At 39.3% G+C, this 25,714-nt stretch overlaps 1 protein-coding gene across 6 annotated transcripts in view; it reads left to right on the top strand.

Annotated features, from left to right (window-relative positions):
* Positions 1-25,714, top strand: part of LOC309616684 (flavin-containing monooxygenase 5-like) — an 84,091-nt gene that overhangs the window by 38,893 nt on the left and 19,484 nt on the right. For 2 of the 6 annotated variants that reach the window (XM_082367521.1, XM_082367522.1), the window contains 5 exons: positions 7,609-7,786; positions 17,801-17,989; positions 19,959-20,121; positions 21,718-21,860; positions 24,774-24,973. In XM_082367521.1, coding sequence (XP_082223647.1) covers positions 7,652-7,786; positions 17,801-17,989; positions 19,959-20,121; positions 21,718-21,860; positions 24,774-24,973 — 830 coding nt within the window. In that variant the 5' untranslated portion in view covers positions 7,609-7,651. Of the gene's footprint in view, positions 1-2,205; positions 7,457-7,608; positions 7,787-17,800; positions 17,990-19,958; positions 20,122-21,717; positions 21,861-24,773; positions 24,974-25,714 lie in introns of those variants that run through there. The other 4 variants (XM_082367526.1, XM_082367525.1, XM_082367524.1 and 1 more) reach the window with 4 other exon arrangements.

Here is a 25,714-nt window from a genome sequence, read left to right as displayed (position 1 = left end):
TCATACCACTCACAAAAATTAATTTCAAATGGATTGCAGGGGACTTCCCTGGTGGTCCACTGGTAAAGAATCTGCCTTCCAATGCAGGGGATGCGGGTTTGATCCCTGGTCAGGGAACTAAGTTCCCACGTGCCGTGGAGCAACTACGCTCGAATGCCACAACTACTGAGATCGCGGGCCTCAATGAGAGAGCCCGCGTGCTGCAGACTACAGAGCCCACACGCCCTGGAGCCCAAGCACCACAACTAGAGAGAAAAAACCCACACGCCACAACAAACAGCCTGTGCCGCAAGGAAAAGATCCCACATGCCTCAATGAAGATCCTGCATGCCACAACTAAGACCTGACGCAGCCAAAAAATAAAGAAAATAAATTTTTAAAAAATGGATTGCAGATCTAAATGTGAAATCTAAGTTATAAATCTTCTAGCTGGAAACACAGGAGACTGTATGAGCGTGGGGTAGGCAAAGATTTCTTATAAAAGAGCAAAAGGTACTAACCATAAAGGAAAAAAAGATAAAATAGATTTCATCCAAATTTAAAACTTGTGCTCATCAAAAAACACAATTAAGAAAGTGAGGGACTTCCCTGGTTGCTCAGTGGTTAAGAATCCGCCTGCCAATGCAGGGGACACAGGTTCCTGCCCTGGTCTGGGAAGATCCCACATGCTGCAGAGCAACTAAGCCCGTGTGCCACAACTACTGAGGCTACGTGCCTAGAGCCCGTGCTCCTCAACAACAGAAGCCACCGCAATAAAAAGCCCACACACCGCAATGAAGAGTAGCCCCTGCTCGCTGCAACTAGAGAAAGCCCATGCACAGCAATGAAGACCCAATGCAACCAAAAATAAATAAATAAATAAATATTTTGAAATACATACATCTGCAAAGGATTTGTAACCAGATAGTACAAAGAACTCTTAAAACTCAATAATAAGACCACTCAGCTTTTAAAAATGGGCAAAACGTTTTCACAAACACTTTGCAAAGAAGATATACAAATGGTCAAGAAATTAAACGGAAAGACGTTCAACATCATTAGTCACCAGGGAAATTCAAATCAAAAACACCATGAGATAATACCACACACCCACAAGAATGACTAACAGTACCAAGTGTTGAGAGGCTATGAAGCTACTGGAACTTTTATATATTGCAGGTGAGTGTATAAAATGGCACCTCTTTTGAAAACTTTTTGGCAGTTTCAACCAAAGTTAAACATAAACCTACCCTATGACCCAGCAATTGCACTTTTAGGCACACAAGAAAAATGAGAGCAGACGTCCACAAAAAAGACTTGTTCAAGAATAAAACACCTTCGTTACACCAAAAAGTGGAACTAATTCAAATATTCAACAATAGGATGGATAAACAAATTATATATTCATACAAATAAAAAGAGCAACCTACTGATACACGTAACTACCTGGATAAATCTTAAAATCACTACATTGTGTAACGATTCCAAGCACAGAGAGTGAGTACATACTATATAATTCTATTTATATGAAGTTTGAGAACTAATAAAAGCATCAGATGTTAACTATACTTATTTTGTTTATCATTTCACAATATACAAATATCATATGCAGATGTACAAGTATTGTACACCTGAAACTAATACGTTACATGTCATTTATACCTCAGTCATAAAAAACAAACAAAAACAAAAGGAAACAATGCTTACCTCTGGAGGTGGATATTGGCTGGGAAAGTGCACAAGAAAACCCTCTGTATGACACCTCTGCTCCACATCCATCATTACAGTCATTCTACCTCTGAACCATACCTAGAATCATCTCCTTCTCATGATCTCCACTGTCCCCACCCTAGGCCAAGTCTCAGCTGTCTCTGATGTGCAGGCCACAAGAAGGACCCTGTGCCTGAGGAGCGAATGGGAGGACAAGAGCCCACAGAAACTCATCAGATATGAGTGCTGTTCTTCTCTATGTGAATGAGCCATTACCACAAGACTTCCATTCCTACTGATCCAGAATTTTAACTGATTTTCTTTTGAGCTTCAATTGGTTTTTACAATATTTCCACTGCCTTAACCATGGAAAATGACATTGTTTCTATGGGAAAATGTATTCTGATTTTCAACAATTGATTAAAATTGATTAACTTTTTAGAACCCAGTCATTTCTTCATTGGAGATTTTCCTCTTGTTTTTTATGGTATTTTTAATTATCTCTAAGTCTTTTTTTTTTTTTTTTTTTTTATTTATTTTTTGGCTGTATTGGGTCTTTGGTTCGTGCGAGTGCTTTCTCTAGTTGCGGCAAGCGGGGGCCACTCTTCATCGCGGTGCGGGGACCGCTCTTCATCGCGGTGCGCGGGCCTTTCACTATCGCGGCCCCTCCCATTGCGGGGCACAGGCTCCAGACGCGCAGGCTCAGCAGTTGTGGCTCACGGGCCCAGCTGCTCCGTGGCATGTGGGATCTTCCCAGACCAGGGCTCGAACCCGTGTCCCCTGCATTAGCAGGCAGATTCTCAACCACTGCGCCACCAGGGAAGCCCCTCTAAGTCTTTTTAATGGGTTTATTTTCTGCATTTCCAATCATCTTTGAAAATCACGCAGGGCAGGCTCTTCCATTACTTGTGTTTGTGTGTTAGAGCACGGCATGCAGCACTGGATGCACAGGGAGCACAGCTGAAATGCAGCAGGACCCTACGGTCCTCCCCCCACCCACCATGTCCTCTGCCTGCCTCTTGTCTGTAGAAAAACTTTAGTCAAAGTTGAGCCTGTATATACTCACTTGCAAATTTGCAGTTAGCCTAAACAGAGAAAATTTGAGTCAAGGTTTAAAACATTTTACAAGTAATTTAAACACAACATAAAACATATTTGCCAAGTTTAAAAGTAATTAATTACAAAACACAATTAAAGTAGTGGAGCAGGGCTTCCCTGGTGGCACAGTGGATAAGAATCCGCCTGCCAATGCAGGGGACATGGGTTCGATCCCTGGTCTCAGAAGATCCCACAGGCCGTGGAGCAACTAAGCCCTGTGTGCTACAACTACTGAGCCTGTGCTCTAGAGCCCGCAAGCCACATCTACTGAGCCTGCGTGCTGCAACTACTGAAGCCCGCGTGCCTAGAGCCAGTGCTCCGCTACAAGGGAAGCCACCGCAATGAGAACACTGTGCACCGCAACAAAGAGTAGCCCCAACTCAGGGCAACTAGAGAAAGCCCACGCGCAGCAACAAAGACCAAACACAGCCAAAAATAAATAAATAAAATAAATAAGTTTATTTAAAAAAAAGTAGTAGAGCATTAAAATTACATTTTAAAATACTAAGTTTTAAAAGTAATTCTTGTATTGTTCTGAAATTCTAAAACCGATTCAGTAGGGAGACATTAATATTCAGTTTATAAAAGTATTCATCAGTTTTCCTATAACTAGACATCTCTAGTACATTCAGAATTATCCAATTTACAAGTAATTCATTTATAAGTTAAACTTCCAATATGTAAAATGGTTGCATTAAAACACTTTTCAGAATTTTATTTTTAAAAGTACTATTATAGTATAAGTTCACATTTATAACTGAAAATTTTATGAAAGTTATCAGTCTAAAAAGTTACAGGTCCAAAGAATATTGATACTAATATTAATTAGGGTTGTCTAAACTGCTGTAACAAGCAAAATTAAAAATTCGATAGCATAAACAAAATAGCAATTTACTTATCTCTCATGTAAGAGCCCAAGATTAATAGATCCAGATTAGAAGATCCAGTCATTTAGGGCCCCAATCTGATGGTGGACCTACTTCAATACATAGTCCCCAAACACCTCTCTAGTTATCATTATTCTAGGCTACAGGAAAGAAGAGTGAGCAGAAGTCCAGGGCAAACCATTGCCTTTTAAATAGGTTAGGCAGAACTTAGTGAGAACTTAGTCATATGGCCACGTGCAGCTGCAAGGGAAACTGGGAAATACTGTTGCTATTTGGGCAGCCCCATCCCAGCTACAGTCCTATAATGCTGTAATAGGAGGAAAACAGATTTTAATGAAGAGTTAGCAGTGTCTGACACCCCTCTAGCCACTAGAATTCTGTGTTCATCCTTCTCCTGATATGCTCATCCCCACCCCAAGGGAGACAACTCCAAATTCCATCCAGGTGCTACATCCAGCTCAAATTCTGGGATCTCTGGGTGACTTGCAATCATCTCCCTCAGACTCAGATTGGCTTTTTGTGGTCCAGCAACTCATTAACTCAAAGGAAGTCACTTACTTCTCCAACACCCGATAAACCATGGTCTAATAGAAACAAGATGGTTATATGAGAACTTCTTGTTCTTTAGTATTCAGTGGCCCTTCTGCTGCCATAAATCTTGGGGAGGGATAAGACAAGAGATTAATATTTTTGAAATCTCAAGGGAGATGCGTTTAGGCAACTGGAAAAAAAAGAAACCTGCTTTTTCTTTCTGAGAGAAAGTAGCATTAGACAAAAGAAAAGATATTTGGTGACAAAAGACATTCTATTTCATGGTATTTGATGGTGACAACACTAGTTAAATAAGGGATTTCTGGAGCAAAGTGAGAAGAGAATCCAGAACAAAAGTAAATAGTAGCTTTTTTTTTTAAAGAAAAATACGAACTTTTTGATTAGCTTGTCTTAAGATGACTATTGAGAGATTAATGACATTTTGATAATAAGAACCATATCAAAAAGACAGAACCACATCAAAACACAAAAACACTTTAATTACTGAGAAATATATATAACTCCATCCTTAAGCTTCTTTCCCTTTATTCTCCCATTAGGGTATGTTGATGTCCTGTGTTCCCCACTGTGTGTGTGCATGTGTGTGTGTGTTCATATAATTCAGACCATATTTTGAGCAGGAGTCTTCCTGATGGAGCCAAATGATTTCCAAAACCAAAGATCTATTTTTAAACATATTTTAAACTAGTTGAAATAAGGAAAGCTATGCTCAGCTAAAAGCAGTTCAGCTACAGTGTAAACTGTAAAGGCAGGAGTTAAGCAAAGGATAAGGATGCAATAGAGAGATGAGAAATGGACAAAGGACTTGTGGCTAAATAAGACGTAAAAATGTCCTCATAAGGGAGCAGTATATATAGTGTTTGAAGCCAAGGCCTGAAGCCAGACTGCCAGGTGTACCGCCCTGCCTTTTCACTTACTTGCAGAAGAAGTGCTTGATAGTACTTTCTCCATGGGGTTGCTGAGAGGAATTCCTGTGTCCCTTCCTATGCTGCCTTTTGCACCATTACAAGGTAAACCCTTGAGAAATAACCATTGGTCTGGGAAGGATATTTCTGGGGTGAAGTCAGTAAGTCAAACCCAGGGCTGGGGACTTCCCTGGTGGCACAGTGGTTAAGAATCCACCTGCCAATGCAGGGGACACGGGTTCAAGCCCTGGTCTGGGAAGATCCCACATGCCGCAGAGCAACTAAGCCCATGCACCACAACTACTGAGCCTGTGCTCTAGAACCCATGAGCCACAACTACTGAGCCCATGTGCCCCGACTACTGAAGCCTGTGTGCCTAGAGCCCATGCTCCGCCACAAAGAGAAGCCACCACAGTGAGAAGCCCGTACCACAACGAAGAGTAGCCCCTGCTCGCCACAACTAGAGAAAGCCCTCACACAGCAACAAAGACCCAATGCAGCCAAAAATTAATTAATTAATTAATTAAAAAAACCCAGGGCTGGCATTATTGGCAACAAATCACCTTCAGCAAAGTTGACTCAGGCATTAGTAAAAGTGAAACTGATAGGTGGTGTTTTGGGGGGCTCCAAGGAGCTCCAGTCCTTTATGTCTCAAAGCAGAAAGAATTCAGTGAGAGGAAAAGTGATCGATAAGAAGTGATTTATTAGAATAGGATGCTTGCAAAGCTTATAAGCAGGCAGGCCAGAGGGTGCCATGCCCTGAGAATTTAGTAGGCTACAGTTTTATAATCAAAGGAAAAGTGGGGAGGGGGAAAAGACCACCTTGTTCCTCATTCTTTAGTAGACATCACGCTTGCATCTCAGCTCCTCCTCCAGGCTGGGCGGGGGAGTTTTCTTGTCCCTACATGGTCAAGCTACGACTGTCATGGCACTATGGAAAACTTATTTCGGGTCTCAGTACAATGAGGGTCTTTCACTTTGAAATGTCACCTTTCCATAAATTATTGTTTTTTAAGTGTGCAGAGAGCATGTCCTAGGGGTCGTTAACTTACTGAGCTCACTGGGCAGGATGTGGGTCTCATACCACCATTGTTTTATTGTTTTGGGACATGTTTTGTCTTATGCTTCTGCTGCATGGGTTTTGTTGCTAAACAGGCCTGCTTGGTTTTGTGGTTAAGCAAACCTGCTTTCTTGAATGATCATTAACTTACAGGGGTCACCCATACTTTTTTCTTTACTTACAATCCCCTAGTGGGGTTAACTATTTAAGTACCTAATTTGTCCCTTTACCCTGTCCCTGACGTAAGGGGCGCAAAGATGCATAGCATCAGCCACAGCGTACCTCTCCCGGAAGCCCTTACACCTGTCAAAACAGACTCCTGGGTTGCATGAGCCCTGATTCTGACCCGATGTGTGAAATCTTACATCCATTACATTGGTATTTCGTGCATGATTTTGTATTTGAAGAATCTGTTACATTTTAAAAGTGGATATTTTGTGTTTGTAATCACACAGGTAACTGTGTGAGGAAAGCGCTTTTTTACAGTGTTTTTATTTTTTTGAAATTATCTGTTTGTGTATCAGTCTTCTCTACTAAACTATAAGCTCCTCTAAGCAGGAAACTTAATCCCCTCACTCCTCACTGTACCCCAGCACCCAGCTCAGTGCATGGGTATTTTAAAGTAAATTTCTTCCCGTAGCACAGAACCAAAGATCCGATTTGTGGGGTTGGGGGTTGGGTTGGAGAGGTGGATGAGGGGCTGGGATGTGTTCTAACAGATCTCCTGAAAGATAGATGTTCTCCGCTTAAGCTTTTGGAGCAAGACTTGCTTCGGGGTTGTTGGTGACAGTTTCCCCTCACCAGTAGGAGTTTGTCACTATAAGACAACACCAGGAAGTTAAAAGTGAATGGGAAGGGCGGGTGATGGAGATTCCGACCCCTAGGGTCTCCCCTGAGAGTAGCTGAGAGTGCGGGCAACTGCATGTGAAAAACAGAGAGGTCATAGGGTTAATTTTTTCTGCCCAGAGCAGGTTTTGCCCACGTTTTATACCCTCTGTGGGGGTAATGGGTGCTGCTGAGTGGGCGGTGTGTTGGCTGAAAGGAGGTGGAGCTGAACAGCCCCTCCACATTGGCTATTGCTGCTGTTTGTACTTTGTTGCTTTACATTTCTTTGCAAAGAGCTGAAAGTGCAGTGCCCTCCAGATCACAGCTGAAGGATCTGCCAGTGCTGGGGCAAAGGCAGCGAGGTCGGGTACCGCAGCAGAGCTCTCAGCTCTGGGTCTCAGCTCTGGGTCTTCCAGGCGCAGGGCTCACCCATCCAAGGTGTAGTAGTTCCCGGTGGTCCACGAGGACACTGGAATCTGGGTTCCCCAAAGGCACCTGCTGTTGCAGCATTTATCTAAATGCCACATTCAAGCTCTTCTTTGAAAGATGTTAACTGATGTGTGCTTTCTGTCTTTTGTCATCCTTTCTTTAGGACAGGTTACACTGACCCAGCCCGGTGAAGATCTCTGGAGACCATGACCAAGAAAAGAATTGCTGTGATTGGGGGAGGAGTGAGTGGGCTCACGTCTATCAAGTGCTGCCTGGAAGAAGGCTTGGAGCCCGTCTGCTTTGAAGGGACTGATGACATCGGAGGGCTGTGGAGGTTTCAGGTAAATCTCCTGGTTCCTTAATACTTGGAACTCTCGCCGTAACTAGGTGCATAAGGTATTTTACCTCGTGTCAGGAAGTATGACGGGCTTCACAGTGATTAAACCTGCCAGACTTCAACCTGATGACCTCCTCTCAGCAGCCATCACCTCAGGTTCTATGCAGGTTCCTCTTTCCCTACGCTGGCAGCAAAATGGGACGCAGGTATCACTCGTTTTTCCCTTTACTGATGTCTGTGAAAATGGCACAGAGATCATTTTCATTTACAGATCTTCCTTGATTTACAATGAGGTTACATCTTGATAAGTCCATCGTAAATTGAAAATATCCTATTACAAATGTATTTAATACACCTAACCTACCTAACACCATAGCTGAGCCTAGCCTACCTTAAATGTGCTCAAAACAATTACGTTAGCCTACAGTCAGGCAAAATCATCTCACACAAAACCTATTTTATAATAAAGTGTCGAATAGCTCATGTAATTTATTGAATGCTGTATTGAACATAAAACAGAATGGTTGTTTGGGTACAGAACGGTTGTAAGTCTATCAGTTGTTTACCGCCCTGATCCTTCCAGCTGACTGGAAGCTGCCACTGCCCAGCATCACCAGAGTATGATACAAAATATCGCTAACCGGGGACAAGATCAAAATTCAAAATTCGAAGTGTGGTTTCTATTGAATGTGTATCACTTTTGAACCATTGTAAAGTCAAAATATCACAAGTTGGGCACTGTCTGTAATGAGTTTTGCCGCTATCCAGAAAAGCGTAACAATTTTGGTGGCGGGGGGTGTAGCAGAATGGCAGACATGTAAAGTGGTTGCTCTTGGTCTGCGTTCATCGGGAAGTGATCTAGAATACTGCTTACAACTCCTTCCCGGAGTCCCCCTTTTCAATCTCTTCTAACCTTACTGTTTTTTTTCTTTTCTTTCTTACCTTCCTTCCTTTGTTGCTTCCTTCCTTCTTTACTTTAAACAGTTATCTAATGTTTCTAGTGCTTGAATAGGATATAAAATGCCTTCCTTGCTTTGCACTTTTCCTTCACTTGAGAAATCAAAGCAGTTGTCCTGTCTTCAGGGAAGGGCAGAGGGCACCTGCAACTGGGTTTTCTTGTCCTTGCACAGACTCAGTTTTAAAGTTGAGTTGCTTTAATATGCACACCCAGCCCTGCAACTTGTTACTAACAGTTAAGGTATCTTCTTACTTAAATGATAGTTAAGCTTATTATATGTCAAAGAATATCACCCTCCTTAACGGATCTCCAAAGCAACATCCATTGGGTTTGCTTTTCAACTCACTTTTTAAGCCAGTGAATGGTATTAAGGTGTCCAGATTTGTTTCATATTTCACAAAACGAACACGGTGTTGGCCAGCTACTTAAAAGTGGTTTCATTCGTTCATAGCATTCCTTAGTAGAACAGCAGTACAGTTGTTTTGCATCTTGGCTCTGCCTTGGGGACTAACTCTATTTGACAATCGTCCTTATTCGGATCTAGGGCGGATACGCCTTAGCACACCACCCATGCCTCGGTCACAATCAGTCTTGGGCATGGGCTGAAAAGACTGTTAATAAATATTTTGTAATCAATAGAAAATTTTACTTTTGAAATCCAGCCACAACATAGTGTAGAGGTTAAGAGCACGTCTGGGTTCAAATCCTACTGTGACGTTGGGGAAAACCATTAAACCTCTCTGTACCTCTGTGTTGTCATCTTTAAGAAGGAGATGATACTGGCACCCACTTCATAGAGTTATTGTGGGGATTAAGTGAATGAATAATTATGTCATGACTAATAACAGTGGCACAATAATTGCTAAACATCAGTTATTACTCAGTAGGCCTAGAGTGTGGCCCACACATTTGGTGTCTGGTAAGCATCCTAGCCAGGTCTGGCAACTACTGACCAGGCATGAAATTAGTGAAGGGTCCACCATCCTACCTGATTGTCAGGTTTTATTTCCAAAGTGGTTTAAACTTCCTCTCTGTTAAAGATCCAATTTGGAGTTTTTTCTGATTATACTCTTGGCAAAATTTCAGCACCTTATAAACTGTTTTCTTGAAAATAAATAAGCTATATTTCATCATAATGCTCTGACTGCTGTTAAGACAGACCACATCTGTGTCTATTATATTATATATAACATACATATATTTTACATATATTATAAATGCACACACAAACACCACTATATTTCTAGAGCCATGGGGGATGCCTGGCATATATTAGGCACCAAATATATTTACATTTTATAAATGAATCCTAGAGAAGCAAAATATCTTGGGTGGCTGCTTAGAATGCTTGTGGAAATAGAGACCTTCATTCTCACATATTCCACAGTTACACAGTTGTGGAGCCTGAGGTATTATAAACATCCATTAATTGCAGATTAAACATGTTTTACATGCTGATGCTGGTTTCCTCAAGAATTGCCTCTGAGATCTGCTTTTCTATGACCCCCTTGCTTGTTACTTGGAGTCTTCCTCTCACCCATCCTACCCACCCTATATTTTCTGTAATTCATTGGGGGTTTCATATATAGGATCATCTCAAGTGCTTTGGAATTCCACCATTGCTACCAGGTGTCCAGTAAGCCACTGGGAACTCAGGGCTTCCATTTTCTCTTTCTTGTAACAGGTCTCAGGGACTCAGTTTAAATTTCTTTCTTCTTGATCTCCTCATTAATATTAGACCAGACTGATGGTGAAAAGTTGGTAGTAATGTGAGACATATCACTTTAATTTTCATACTACAATATTACTTTATGAACGAAATAGCTTAAAATGATAAACCCTTATGAAATGCTGAGGTTTTAAGAAGTATGTAATGCTGGAAAATAATTTTTAATATTCTTTAGTCAATCTGAATTTTAAAAATCCTTAAAGTATACCAAAGCAGTGCTTCTCCAAGTTTAATGTGCACATGAATCACTGGAGCTTTTGCTGAGGTGTACATTGCGATTCATTAATCTGGGGTGGTGCCAAGATTCTATATTTCAGGTAAAGCCCCAGGTGATGTTGATGCTGCTGATCTGATAACTACAGTTCACGTAGTGAGGTTCTGAAGTGTATATGTGATACAAAGGTACCACACGGATACAATATAATGTAAAATGAGGCATATTTAATACATTTTAATTTAAAGTATGAAATTAAGTAATAAACACCCTTAGATGAATAGGTGTTTTTAATTCTTAAATATCAACACCCCCCCCCAAAAAAAGACAACTGAATGGTTACAAAAATACTTAAGAGACGGTAACTGTAGAGCAGTGGCTGTCAGCTTTGGCTGCAACACTGAACAATCACCTGGGGAACTTTAACAAACTTTAACAAATACTGATATCAGTCCATCCAGATTCTGGTTTTATTGGCCTGGGGTGTCAATAAAGCTCTCCACTAGTTATTTCTAATGTGCAGCCAACATGGAAACCTTTGCCCTTCAGCTTTTACCCCAGCTTTCCCAGGTGATAAATGAGGATGACATTGCGTGTTTAAAACAAAATCGATAACAGTTCATTGAACAAACATTTCTGAAGCTCAGACTTTGTTAGATGGTGTGGAGATACAGAGTTATATAACCTCCTGCCACTGCCCTCAGGCACTCTGCAGTTTAGCTAAGGATGTATGGAGAAAAGACTTCTGAGGTGGATGGGATAAACTCTGGTGCCCTGAGCTTTCCGGGGCCAGCACACCACCTCTTACCAGCAGATCTCAACCTTGTCTACACATTAGACAAGGAGCAATTAAAACAGGGTCTCTGGGAGTAAGGACCAGGCATTAGTATTTTAGAGTTCCCCAGATGAGTCCAGCGTGAAGACAATGCTGTGAACAACAGTCCTAAGACAGCTTCTGTCCCTCAGGATTCTGAGAGTCTGTCAAAGCAACAGAAGCTCCACACTGTTCTCACTCCTCTCACTGAAGGGGAGTCATTTTCCTCCTTTCTTCTGCCCTTACTATTGTCTCCATTCCCTTCAGTTCCAATTACACTACCCTACGTCCCCCGTTCTCTCTTTTCTCGTATGAACTTCCTACTCAATGCGAGTCATGTGCTTAGGCAGGAAATAGAATCAAGATACATCTCTAGAGGGCAGATTATTCGCCGATGGTAGGAAATACTAAAATGCAGGAGCAGAAGCTTCTTTTTCCACTCACTGACCCAGTACTGCTCTGCCCTCACTCTCTTTTGTAAAGCAGTGAGTTGACAGTAATGAACCCTACGTAGGATCCAATCAGGTGTTTAGAAGGGCTTGAAGGTTTTTGTTGACACACAATAACACTTTGTTGTCTTAATTACTTGAAAAAGAATACAAATATATTATTATTGTCACAGGGGTAAGATCTGTGATTCATTTAGCTTAGTGACCCCAACAGACCTGCTGTGGAAAGCATGGCTCTACTCCTTGTACTAAACTTTGAACCCTTGGAAAACAGGGACAGACTTGTATTTTTTAGCATTAATATAGTGTTTTTATTACAGAGAGACTTTAGAAATATCTACTGAATGAATGAATGAAGTCAAATTTGATAGTTAGGAATGTGTCTACCCCTGCCCCCTCAAACATCTTGGTTCCAAAAGGACCCTACCACTCATTAATTTTTTCAAAAAAAACGTACTATGTAAAAACAACATGTTTAAATAAACTTTGAATTTTAGAACTGTGTTAGATTTACAGAATTATTAGGAAGATAGTACAGAGTTCCCATATACCCCATGCCCAGATATTATTAACCTCTTATATTAGTATGATACCTTTGTCCTAATTAATGAACCAGTATTGATACATTATTATTAATTGAAGTCCATGCTTTATTCAGATTTACTTAGGTTTTTTCCTAACGGCCTTTTCCTGTTCCAGGTGTTCCCATCCAGGACAACACATTACACGTAGTTGTCATGTCCCCTTAGGCTCCTCTTGGCTGTGACAATTTCTCAGACTTTCCTTGTTTTTGATGACCCTGACAGTTTTGAGGATTACTGGTTAGGTATTTTATAGAATGTCCCTCAACTGGGATTTGTCTGATGTTTTCATCATGGTTAGACCGGAGTTATGAATTTTGGAGAGGAAGGCCTTAGAGGTAGGGTGCTGTTCTCATCACATCATATCAATGGTACACATTATCAAACTTATCACACTGATTGATGTTAACCTTGACGACCTGGCTTGAGATGGTGTTTATCAGGGTTTGCCACTGTAAAGTTGCTCTTTTTTTTCTCCCTTGTCATACTATATACTCTTTGCAAGAAAGTCACTAGGCACAGTCCACACTTAAGGACAAAGTTGGCTATTCTAGGCCTTTTTTCTTTCCACATATATTTTAGAATCAGTTTGTCAATATCTACATAATAGCTAGCTGGGATGTTGATTGGGATTGTGTTGAATCTACAGATCAAGTTGGAAAAACTGACATCTTAACAATACTGAGTCTTCCAATCTATGAGCACAGCATATATTTCCATTTATTTATATCTTTGATTTTCTTCTTCTGTGTTTTATGGTATCTGCATATAAGTCTCATACATATTTTGTTAGATTTTTACCTAAGCACTTAACTTGGGGGGAGTGTTATTATAAATGGTAGTTTTTTTTAATTTCAAAGTCCAATTTTTCATTTCTGGTATATAGGAAAGTAATTGACTTTTGTATATTAACCTTGTATCTTGCAACCCTGCTATAATTGCTTATTAGTTCCAGGAATTTGTTTTTTAAACCTTTGAGATTTTCTACATAGTCATATCATCTGTGAATAAAAATAATTTTATTTATTCCTTCCCAGGCTGTATACTTTTATTTCCATTTCTTATCTTATTACATTAGTTAGGATTTCTAGTACAGTGTTGAGTAGACGTTGTAAGAGAGGATATCCTTGCCTTGTTCTCAATTTTATGAGGGGGAAATTGTCCATTTTCTCACTATTAAGTATGCTGTTAGCTGCAGGTATTTTGTAGATGTTCTTTATTAAATTGAAGATGTTTCCCTCTATTCTTAGTTTGTTGAAGTTTTTTATCATCAAGGTGTAGTATAAACAACATTTCTACAAAAATAAAAGAAAAAATCCTACCTCCTTAATAAATCAATTTTTTTCCTACTTTGAAGTTTTATTGATTTAAAATAAATAAAATATACTCATATAACAGGCGAGAGATTATACAATGTATAATTATATGAACATGGATAGACATAGGTATACAATTGCCCTAGGCATACATGATATTATATATTTGGTGATTAGAATGTGACCTTAATTTTGTAATATTACTTTTTCCACTTAAAGTTATATCATAGGCCATTTTCAGTGTTCCTATACAGATTTCAAAATCATAGTTTTAAGTATCTCCAAATTCAATCTCTATAATTCACTCATTAATTCATTTCAAAGCACTTATTAAGCATCCACTATATATGAGGTACTGTTTTGATGATAGAGATGCAAAAAATAAGACACAAATCCTACTTTCGGGTACCTCACAGTCATAGAAAGAAATGCAGAATATTGTGTGTTCTAATTTGCCTTGATGGCAATCTGAGCAGAGAGTTTTGGCAGCTTGGAGGTTGACTGTGGCATTTAACTCAGTGGAGAGAACAAGAAATACTTCACCAAAGAAATGACATTTGATGTGACTCTTGAATTATAGATAGGAATTTTCCAAATGAAGGAGCAGTACTATACTGTTACAAAAGTTTAAAGTTGTGAAAGAGTCTGGAATGTTTCAACAACAATTTAATGACTCAGAAGCTTGAAATTAACTGAGGAGAGCACTAAATGAAGATAAAAAGATAGATTGGGATAAATTGTGAAACATGCTGAGTTTCAAAATAAGAAATTTGGTTTTCCAAATGGAATCAGTTGAAGCTATTAAGCAGTGGGGTGACAGGATCTGCTTTGAGTTTAGCAGGATACTTAAGGAGTGGTGTGATATGTAAATTCTGCATCATATTGAGATACCATAATTTATTAAACCCTTTTCCTATGGGGGGAGGGAGGAATTTTAAGTGGTTTCTAATTAATAGCTATTTTAAATACTATAAAATGAATATATCTATGCATTTGATTTTATATTATTTTGCAATTTTCCTTACAGCAAACTTTTGTGAATAAGATAAAAATATCTTATTCAACTGTTTTTGAAATGAATTTTGATGTATTTCATTATTTTGTTATGCATTTTGTGAAATTTATTTCCTTTTTTTATATGTACCTTTCTCAGTATAATTCAATGTACATCTATTAAATATCTACTAAGTGCTATTTATAGTTTTATATGCTGTGGGAAAGATCATGAATACAAGTCAAGGGGCTTACAGTCTAGTTGGGGAGATAAAGAATAGACTCTAAGACATTATGGAGGTCTTTGAATCCTAAGCTGAAAAATATAAACTAGAGAAAATGGGGCAGCATCTAAAATTTTAATTAGGGCAGAGATACAACCATACCCTAGAAAGAATATTTTGGTTGAAATAGGTAGGATAGATTAGAAGAGACTTGTGGAAACATTTTTAGCAGCCAAAGGGAACGAGATCTTGAAGTATAGGGCAGAGAAATGCGAATGGTCTATTCAGGTTTCTGAAATTGAAAAATTCTTCTCTAAAAATGGGAGGAAAATCATCTCTAATGTGGGCAAAACCAGTGAACACTCTCCTTTGTGGCCATTTAATGTTCAGTAACATCCAAATATCTTTTTCTGGAATAAAAAGAGAAGAGGGGGTCCAAATTGGTTAAGGAAATTTTCCATAATCAAAACAATTTTTAAAAATTCTAGTAGAGTTGAAAAGTCATCGTTTGTGATATCTCAGTGACAGACTAATATAACAATCTGGGTAGATATGGTGCTATTTTATGTGATCACTACAACACCCCTGTGAGGTAGTTATTAGAAGTTTTTGAGGAAGCAAAGAAGATAACCTTGATGGGGAAAGAACAGTGAACTGGGGTTAAATGTCAGCTAGAGCAATGCCTCTCTGCTTTCAGATGCATCTGAAACTCTTGAGGACTTTGTTAAAAGGCAGGTTCCGATTCAGTAGGTCTGGGGTGGGGCCTGAGATTCTGCGTTTCTAACAATCTCCCAAGTGCTGCCCCTGCTGCTAGTCCACAGATCCTACTTTAGGTAGCAAAGATCTGGAGCAGTGGGTCTCAAAATTGCAGTGAATTTTGTTGGGCATTAAATGGTTCTGAGACCAATTCCAGTGTGTGTATGTGGGTGGCGGGTGGTCCCCAGACACCAGCAAACAATTCTCAAACAGTAGCAGGATGTCCAAGAATTAAACTCAATTCTGATCCCTATCTACCCAGAGACAGCATCAGATTCCACAAATTGAGGGCTCAGTCCTACAAGACTTCCCCCTCGACCCCACTTCAGACACCAGTCATAAGCCCTGGTTATTACCTGGGCTTCTGACCAACCAGCTACAGATTGGAGGTTTCAATAACCCCCTCCTTGGATTTGGACTTCAGTTGCCAGTCTCAAGTCCAGGTTGTTACGTATACTTCTGACCAACTGACTATAAATCAGAAATTCCCACGAACCCCTCCCCCATTGGGTTTGATTAATTTGCTAGAGCAGCTCCAGAATACAGGAAACCCATTTACTCACTAGGTAACTGGTTTGTTATAAAAGAATATAATTTAGGAACAGGCAAATGAAAGAGATACATAGGGAAAAGGACACTGAGCTTCCATGCCCTCTCCAGGCACACTGCTCTTCTCTAATCTCTTCTGTTCACCATCCTGGGAGCTCCCTGAACCCCACTCTTTTGGGTTTTTATAGAGAATTTATGAAATAGGCATGATTGATTAAATCATTGGGCATTGGCTATTGATTCAACTTCCAGCCCCTGTCTCCTCCCCAGAGGTCAGGGGATAGGCAACTGAAAGTTACAACCCTCTAATCACAGGGTTTGCTCCATTGGTAACCAGCCCCCACCTTTAGTTGCTTTCTAAAGGTCACCATACTAACATAACAAAAGACACTTTGTATCACTCTCAACACTTAGGAAATTAGGAGAGTTTTGGGAGCTCTAAGCCAGGAACTGTGGAGAAAGACCAAATATATATGAGAAATATATTTTGACCATCTGGATAACCAAATATATATTTCTTATAAATCACAATATTGTAGGCATTTAACTTATTTCATTTTTATGTTATAAATAATGCTATCGTTAACATCCTTTAACATAAATCTTTGTCTACAATGCTGAATCTTTCTTTAAAAGGCTATGTTGCAAGGGTTTCATATTCTTGCCACATTGCTGTCCAGAAAACATTGTACTAAGATCTCATTTCACCTCATTTTTGCTAACACTGAGTAATTGTCTTTTAATTTAGTAAAAATGAGGTAAAATGGGAACACATAGTGGACAGAATATAATTTAGTACAGTGTTTCCTGGAGAACAATGTGGCAAGTGTATGAAACTCTTGAAACTTCCCTAGGCTTTGAAATATATATACTATTTAAAAGATTATTACTCAGATGGGCAGTTCTCACTTGGAGTCTTATGTCATGGCAATCAGGTAACAGCTGGGACTGGACGTGTGCTGTGACCTCTCTGCTCACATATTTAGAACGTCAGCTGGGATAACTAGAACTTCTGGGGGCTGGCTGCACATCTCTCTATCCCAAACATGCTCTTCATGTGGCTAGCTCGGGCTTCCTCACAGGATGGTGGTCTCAGGGTAGCTGGACTTCTTACGTGGCTGCTGACTTCCACCAGAGCCAGCTTTCTAAGAGACCCAGACAGAAGTTGCAAGACTACCTATCACTTAGTCTTGGAAGCCATTCAGTATCATTCCAACTGCATGCTGTTGGTCAAAAGCAAGTCATAAAGACAATGTAGATTCAAGGGGAAGAGACTGCATGAGGGCACAAATACTGGGAGATGTGAAGGGTTGTGGGGAGGGGACTTTTCTTTAATTGGCATTTCTTTCAGAAAACATTTTCAAATGTTTGTTGGCTGTTTATAAACCATGACCTTAATTCTCTAGTTGCTCTGAATGCTTTTTATTTACTGCAGGAAGAACCTGAAGAAGGAAGGGCCAGTATTTACAAGTCAGTGATCATCAATACTTCTAAGGAAATGATGTGCTTCAGTGACTATCCCATCCCAGATCACTATCCTAACTTCATGCACAACTCCCAGGTCCTGGAGTATTTCAGGATGTATTCCAATGAATTTGACCTTCTAAAGTATATTCGATTTAAGGTAGGGAATTTCGTGGATATCTCTGTGTTCTGAGTTGTTTGTCAAGTAAATGAATAACTGGTCTCATTTACTGGTGCTTAGATTGGTTTGATATGCTCATGTATCTATCCTATCCAGACTCCACTCTGTCTTCTCTGTGTCTGAAAATATTCATGGAAAGGTCCCTCTTCTATGTATTTTGACTGCAGATCCGGGAAGGCACCTTCACTTCATTGCCTTCATTCTATATCATTTGATTACAATAAAACAATGAGGGGAACTGACAGGTATGGGAACTTTAAAACCTTCTGGTTCCACCACTTGTTCCACAACTTGCTGCTTAGCCCATTCATACTTTCTGAAGTACTTTCCAGTGCATTATTTATGTGATCACAACAACCCAGTGAAGTAGGTATTGAAAAGTTATGAGGAAGCAAATAAGTTAACTCTGGTGTAGAGGGAAGAACACTGAATTGGGAAGCAAAAACTTGAGTTCTAGTCTTTGCTCTACCACTAATCAACTTGTGACTTCAGACAAGTAAGTTCCTCAACGTTGATGTGTCTTAAGTTTATTTGTAAAACAAGATGATTGTACTAGATCACTTCATTTGTTCCTTCCTGCTGTAAAGTCTTCCGTGATATTCCTATCATTCTAAACCATGACCACAAAAGAATCGATATTTCTGACAGCTGGCAAAAAGCCCAAATCTTCTACCTTCTGATCATTCTACTAAATCATGACTCTTTCTCTTTAACAACAAAATTAAAACGGCAATATCCAGTGACGACTTCCAAAGTCAGTCACGACTTCCAAAGTCAGTCATTTACAGCCTAGTGGTCCTTCTCTTCACTTCTTTAAACACTTATTGAACAGGTTTGTTACCATACTAAGCACTGAAGACACAAAAACAAAAAAGATTAGTGATTTCACAGTCTAGTTAAGGAGATAGAAAAATGAAATTTAATTGTAAACATAATTATTAAAAATAAAGAGTTACAGAGTGATAAATGCCACTGAAATCTATTCATTGCAGCTCAGAGGAGGGACACTTAACCCATCAGGGCATGAGGCATCAGGCACCAGGGAAATTTTCTTAAAGGAGATAATAGCAAGCTAAATGTTGAAGGGTGAGTATCTCCAAATGAAGAAAGAATAAAAGAATGATCCAGGCAGAAACACCAGCCTGTGTAAAAGTAAGAACATGATAGAGAGGAACAAAAAATAGTATAGGATGGCTCGGGTATACAAGAGGGGTATCTCTATTAGTCAACCAAGACATTATGGTCATAAACCCAGAAGCACATAGGAACACATTCTTAATGTTTCCTTAACCTGGGTAGAGTAACCCATATTTATTATTATTTTTTAAAGCTAAAAATTGTGCCACTGACTATCCTACCTCACACCTCCTTTCTTTATAGTTACTTGTAAAATGGGCATTTATGGGAGTCAAAGAGAGGTTCATTTACGTAAAATATGAGCCACTGAGATGTTTTTCTACTCTATTAGGAAAGGGAGCCCTCTAGCTCAGTCACAAGTTTAAGGCCAGACAGTGAGAACAGGACTTGAGGTAAGGAGGCATCAGAGAGTCTCAGGATGTCTGGGGATATGGGGAGGAATAGGCATTTAGTGCATGGAGTGTCTCAGAAACACAAGAGAAGCCCAAACTTTATTCAAGTATCACATTGCCTTAGGGTATGGTCCAAGAGAACTAGTAATTTGCACTTTTCTAGAAGCAGAGGAGAGTGCAACATTAGTCTGCCAACTCTGTTTTATTTAGCTTGCTTCATGGAAGTTTTCTCACTCTGACCACAGCCCCAAACAAAAAAGATCTGATTTGTGGAGTATGAAAATCAAATATCCCTGCATGAGGCCTGTTATGTGGTATCAGCCCTTTGTTTACCCTCTGCAAGGAGAGTCCTGTCAGGGAAGATGTCCACTATATAGGCTGTGGTTATAGTCTCCTGTGGCTACCCCTTTTCTTTTCAGACCACCGTGTGCTGTGTGAAGAAGCAGCCTGATTTCTCCACTTCAGGCCAATGGGAGGTGCTCACGGAATCTGAAGGGAAAAAGGAGGTGAATGTCTTCGATGGAGTTATGATTTGCACTGGCCATCACACCAATGCTCACTTACCCTTGGAAAGCTTCCCTGGTAAGTAGCCTACAAGGAAGGAAGACACTTGAACCATGCCTGTGACCTGATCCCTAAAAAATGGGAGGATTGTTGTCTGAGTGATTCCTACCTTGGGATGAAATAAGGCTTATCCTAATTCTGCATATTCTGGGGTATGGGGTACCCCAGATGATGGGGTAACTTGTATTAATGCTATTTAGGAGGTAGAGATAACAGTAATTTGGGGGACTAGAGGAAAATTAGAAGGCTCTATATTTAGTTTCACAATAATTTTAGTTTTTTTAAGGATAAAAGTTGATCTGCGTTAGATTGAATGCGTTAGATTGTTAGATTGAATGAGGGATTTTTTCTTTTTTAATTTTTATTGGAGTATAGTTGATTTATAATGTTGTGTTAGTTTCTGCTGTACAGCAAAGTGAGTCAGTTACTCATATAAATATATCCACTCTTTTTTAGATTCTTTTCTCATATAGGTCATTACAGAGTACTGAGAAGAGTTCCCTGTGCTATACAGTAGGTACTTATCAGTTATCTATTTTATATATAGTAGTGTATGTATATGTCAATCCCAGTCTACCAGTTTAGGTGTCCCCCCCACCTTTTCCCCCTGGTAACCATAAGTTTGTTTTCTACCTCTGTGAGTCTATTTCTCTTTTTTAAATAAGTTCATTTGTACCATTTTTTTTTCAGATTCCACATATAAGCAATATCATATGATATTTGTCTTTCTCTGACTTACTTCACTCAGTATGACAATCTCTAGGTCCATCCATGTTGCTGCAAATGACATTATTTCATTCTTTTTTATGGCTGAGTAGTATTCCATTGTATATATTTACCACATCTTCTTTAACCTGAATGAGGGCTTTTTTAGCAATCGAGGAAATAAACAGAAATATTGAGTTTCTAAGGAAGAAAATAAAGCTTAAAGAAAGAGTTTAATTACAGTCTTTGGCCTGGATTTTCATTCTGAGAGGAAAAAAGCACTCTATGTATAGTTTAGAGTATATAAGAACATATATACTCCAATTGGAATGGAAGTAGATATTTACAGATGATGAAAAGAGGGGGTGGGGGCTGGGCAAAATAGGTGAAGGGGATTAAGAGATACAAGCTACCAGTTATAAAATAAATCAGTCACAGGGTTGTAATATACAGCACAAGGAATATAGTCAAAAGACTGTAATATTGTAATAACTTTGTATGTTGCAAAATCTATAAAAATATCAAGTTACTATGCTGTACATCTGAAACTGATATAATATTATAAGTCAACTACACTTCAATTTAAAAAAAAAATAAAGAGGATGAAAAGACAAAAGAGAATGGAGGTTTTTGGAAGCAGTTTGGATTTGTGAGTCCACAGGTCTAAAATACTAACAGATCCTGAGTTAAGCAGACTACTTATAATAAGGAAATCACAAGGTTCCACTCTGAGGCTATGGGAAAAGAAAACAGGCAAAAATATTCAGAAAGGCAAGAATGCACCTGAGTAAAAGGAGAACATACAGAGAATATATGCATAAACTCTACACACTGCAAAAAAAAATGAATGATTTAACAAATGATATCAGATAAACCATCACCCAGTAATTATTTTCCCTTCTCTTGCAGGAATTGAGAAGTTCAAAGGACAATACTTTCATAGTCGAGATTATAAGAATCCAGAGAGTTTCACTGGAAAGAGAGTCATTATAATTGGCCTTGGGAATTCTGGAAGCGATCTGGCTGTGGAAATTAGCCACACAGCCAAGCAGGTTTGAATTAGTAAATTATTTACTTTGCTTCACCAAGGAAGCTGCAGGTGGACCCAACAGAGTGTATGGATACCTGCACACAGCCCATCAGTGCCAATGGCAAATGCAGGGCTTGGTTTCACTGCCTCAGTTGGCAACATTATGATTGATGATGTGATGGAGCCAAGGTTACAAGTTAGATTCCCATCATTCATTTGGCCTCACACTAAGGAATTTGGTCATGACCACAGACTGTGCTCATAATCTCACTCAGCTGTCTCTTCAGATTTTGCCTCTGGCTTTTAAGAAGACCAAGTGATTGCTGGGAGAGCTTGTTAGAATGCAGCGTTCGGAGTGTGGATCACCTGTTGGCCAGCAGAAGTGCCATGCTCTTATCTGAAGGAAAGTGTACTCAGTCATTGAAAGCTTTTCACTCATAGGATGTTGGGGGAATTTTCCTCTTCACTCTTCTTCACTCCCCAAATGGAAAACAGAAGCACTCTAATCCTTCTAAAGACAACATGGATATCAGTATGAAAAGCATCCACACTGTAGCACATGCAAGCAGCTCTCCCCAGCCTTTGCATACAATTAGGTAACACAGAATTACATTTACTCTAAAGCAATCTCTATGTCCTTGACGTTTTTTGGTTTGCTTGTTTTGTTTTTTGTATCATAGCTTTTTTAAAAAATAAATTTATTTATTTTAGTATTTATTTATTTATTTTGGCTGCGTTGGGTCTTTGTTGCTGCGCACGGGCTTTCTCTCTAGTTGCATTGAGCGGAGGCTACTCTTCGTTGCAGTGTGCAAGCTTCTCATTTCGGTGTCTTCTCTTGTTGCGGAGCACGGGCTCTAGGCGCGTGGGCTTCAGTAGTTGTGGCACATGGGCTCAGTAGTTGTGGCCCACGGGCTTAGTTGCTCTATGGCATGTGGGATCTTCCCGGACCAGGGCTCGAACCCGTGTCCCCTGCATTGGCAGGCGGATTCTTAAACACTGGGCCACCAGGGAAACCCTGTATCATAGCTTTTGAACTGAGAAAAAAGTATCTTAATTATAAATTCCTAGAAAAAGACATCATTAATATATTTTGTTATTCATGTCTTTATTGAATCATAATTTTGTTGGCAATACGTAAATGCCTGGTTGTTCTTCAGTAACTTTAATTAAGTTGTGCTTCTCCACAAATGGTTTTTAAATTATTTTTTAAAAAGGAAATTTAATGCCACAACTTTGTTAAATGAACTTTACCCACAAACTCCATTCAATAACACTTCTCAGGCCTATCCGCATCTATCCCCACAAAACTGATTTCATATATTACTCCATGAATTAATTCAACAAGCATTTATTAGGAGATAGGTATATAAACAATAAAGGGTATGGGTGCTATGATAAAAGAATGTACAAGGTATGTGGTGGGGACCGAAGGCATGAGCTTTCTTTAATACCACTGGCTTGTTAAATGGTCAGTTATAGAGGAGCTGGGCCTTACAAGCACTGAGCAATTGTAAATTGCCAAAGAACAAGGCAGCAAGAGCGGGTGGAGGTAAGGTGGTTGTGTCTGAGAGAGCTTTGTGACGTATGTATTTTTGTCACTATTTTATACATAGAGAACTTTTTAACTGAAGCTCTGAGCATTTACATTACTCATAACCTATATTGAAAAAGTTATATAGACTGCACACAAAACTATTTGATTTCTAAGACCACGCAGGCTCTTTCAATTGTGACACGTAAAAGTGCTTATTTATGATAGCGGTTATGGTCACCATCGGTGAGAATATATGTATGAAGTACATGATTATCCCTCTATAGACAGGTCACCTTTTAACATGAAGGGTTAGACAAAACACCATAAAACAATGCACTTATATAGCTTACAACCATGGAAACTATCTCCAGAGAGTTTTATAATATAGAGAAAGTGATGCTTTTGCCAGGTAGTTGAATACCAAACTTTTATCAGCTCTGAATGTGGACTTTAGCCAGCAGCTAACAGGAAGACAGACCAGCTTCCTGTGGTTCTACTTGCAATCTTCAGTTTTTCCCTTAAATAATCGATGAAACATTACTTAAGCACAGGCTTTGGAGTCAGTCAGACTTAGGTCGGAAATTCAGCTCTACCACTTAGTAGCTACATGACCTCAGGCAAGTTATTCATTCTCTCCATGCTTCTCATCCATAAAAAGGACATAACAGTACCTACCTCAAGAGGTTGTTGTATTGATTAAATAAAAATATAAAGGACCTAGTACAGTGACTTACAGGTTACAATTCTCAACAAAAGGAAGTGATGCTGATGATAGGCTGGGGACTAAAGGGTGTATATGCTCTACCTCCCACCTTGGAGAAAACACATTTGGAAAGATAAAAGATAAGAATATATAATGTTAAATATCAATATAAATAAGTTTTTTTGTAATAATGTAAACAATGTCAAAGGCAAAATAAAAACTGAAGGTTTTGGATTAAATGATGTCCAGTTGCTTTCAGCTTTACTGTTCCACGATTTTAAATGAGTTGGACAGGTGACAAGTGCTAGAGAAGTTCAGAAGATGGAGAGAAAATTACCAGCCAGAACAGTCAGTGGTATCTTCATGGAGGAGGGAGACTTGATCTGGATCTTAAAAATGAATAGGCTTTGGAGAATGAAGGGGATAGGGGGCTTTTCAGGGAGGCATAATGACATTAAACAGAAATGCACTGGTAGTTCAGAGCAAGACATAGTCTTGGTCAGTGACTACACCAATTTAATTGTAAGCTTAGTGCTTGAGAAGAAAACGGCAGGAAATTTAAAAATATATATATATTGCCAGGGAATAAAAAGCCAGACTAATGAGTTTGAACTTCATCCTGAAGAAACTGGATTCCCATTCCTTCAGAGAAATGAGTCAGAGAATGGCAAAAACAAACATTTTTTCCCATGCCTCAGGTTTTCCTCAGCACCAGAAGAGGGGCTTGGATCTTCAATCGTGTCGGAAACTATGGATATCCTTTTGATGTGTTGCTGACTTCTCGATTTCAATATTTTATGAGGAAGATTTGTGGTCAATCATTAGCAAATACATTTTTGGAAAAAAAGATGAACCAAAGGTTTGATCATGAAATGTTTGGCCTGAAGCCTAAACACAGGTATGTTCCCAGGCTGGGAGGTGGGCAGTAACAGCCAAGGCAAAGAAAAAGGACTGTTCACATAGGCTAATAGTATAGCTACCTCTACCTGTACTTTAAGCAAATCCACAGAATCTGAGATTAGATTTCTACCTTTCCCCCACAGAAGTCCAAGATCTACTGGTCTGTAATTTTCAGGCTATAATTCTCCTTGGCATTAACCATTTTATCATTCCCTGAGGTACCAGTTCTTTTTACATGATGCCCAATAGCAACAACAAAATGGTAGTAGAGGGCAGGGCATCATTCATTCATTCATCCAACAAACTGAGCATCTGTTATGAGCCAAGCATTACACTGGCATGAGAATACTGAGACTAAAGACCTAATAGTAATACTAATAGTAATAATAACACCCTACCTTTTTGAGGACTTAATGTAAGACAAGCATGGTACTAAATGAGTTACCCGCATTATCTCATTTAATCCTCACAGCAGCCCTATAGGTTGGTACTACTTTGATCTCCATTTTGCAAATATAAAAATTGACAGTTAGAGAACCTAATTTGCCCAATATCACACAAGTAATAAATGACAGGCTGGAGAAATGGATATTTCCTTTAATAATCTAACAAGAAGACAGACAATAGAATGTGATAAGGAAATGCATGGATTCCTATGAGAGTATGAAGGATAGGAGTCCTCACACAGCCTACAAGGTAGACTGTGATAGCATTTCCAAAGGCTGATTTTAAATGCTGT

This window comes from Balaenoptera borealis (assembly GCF_965194805.1).
Source record: "Balaenoptera borealis genome assembly, chromosome: 1".
Taxonomy (NCBI): domain Eukaryota; kingdom Metazoa; phylum Chordata; class Mammalia; order Artiodactyla; family Balaenopteridae; genus Balaenoptera; species Balaenoptera borealis.
This window is presented reverse-complemented; position numbering and strand designations above follow the sequence as displayed.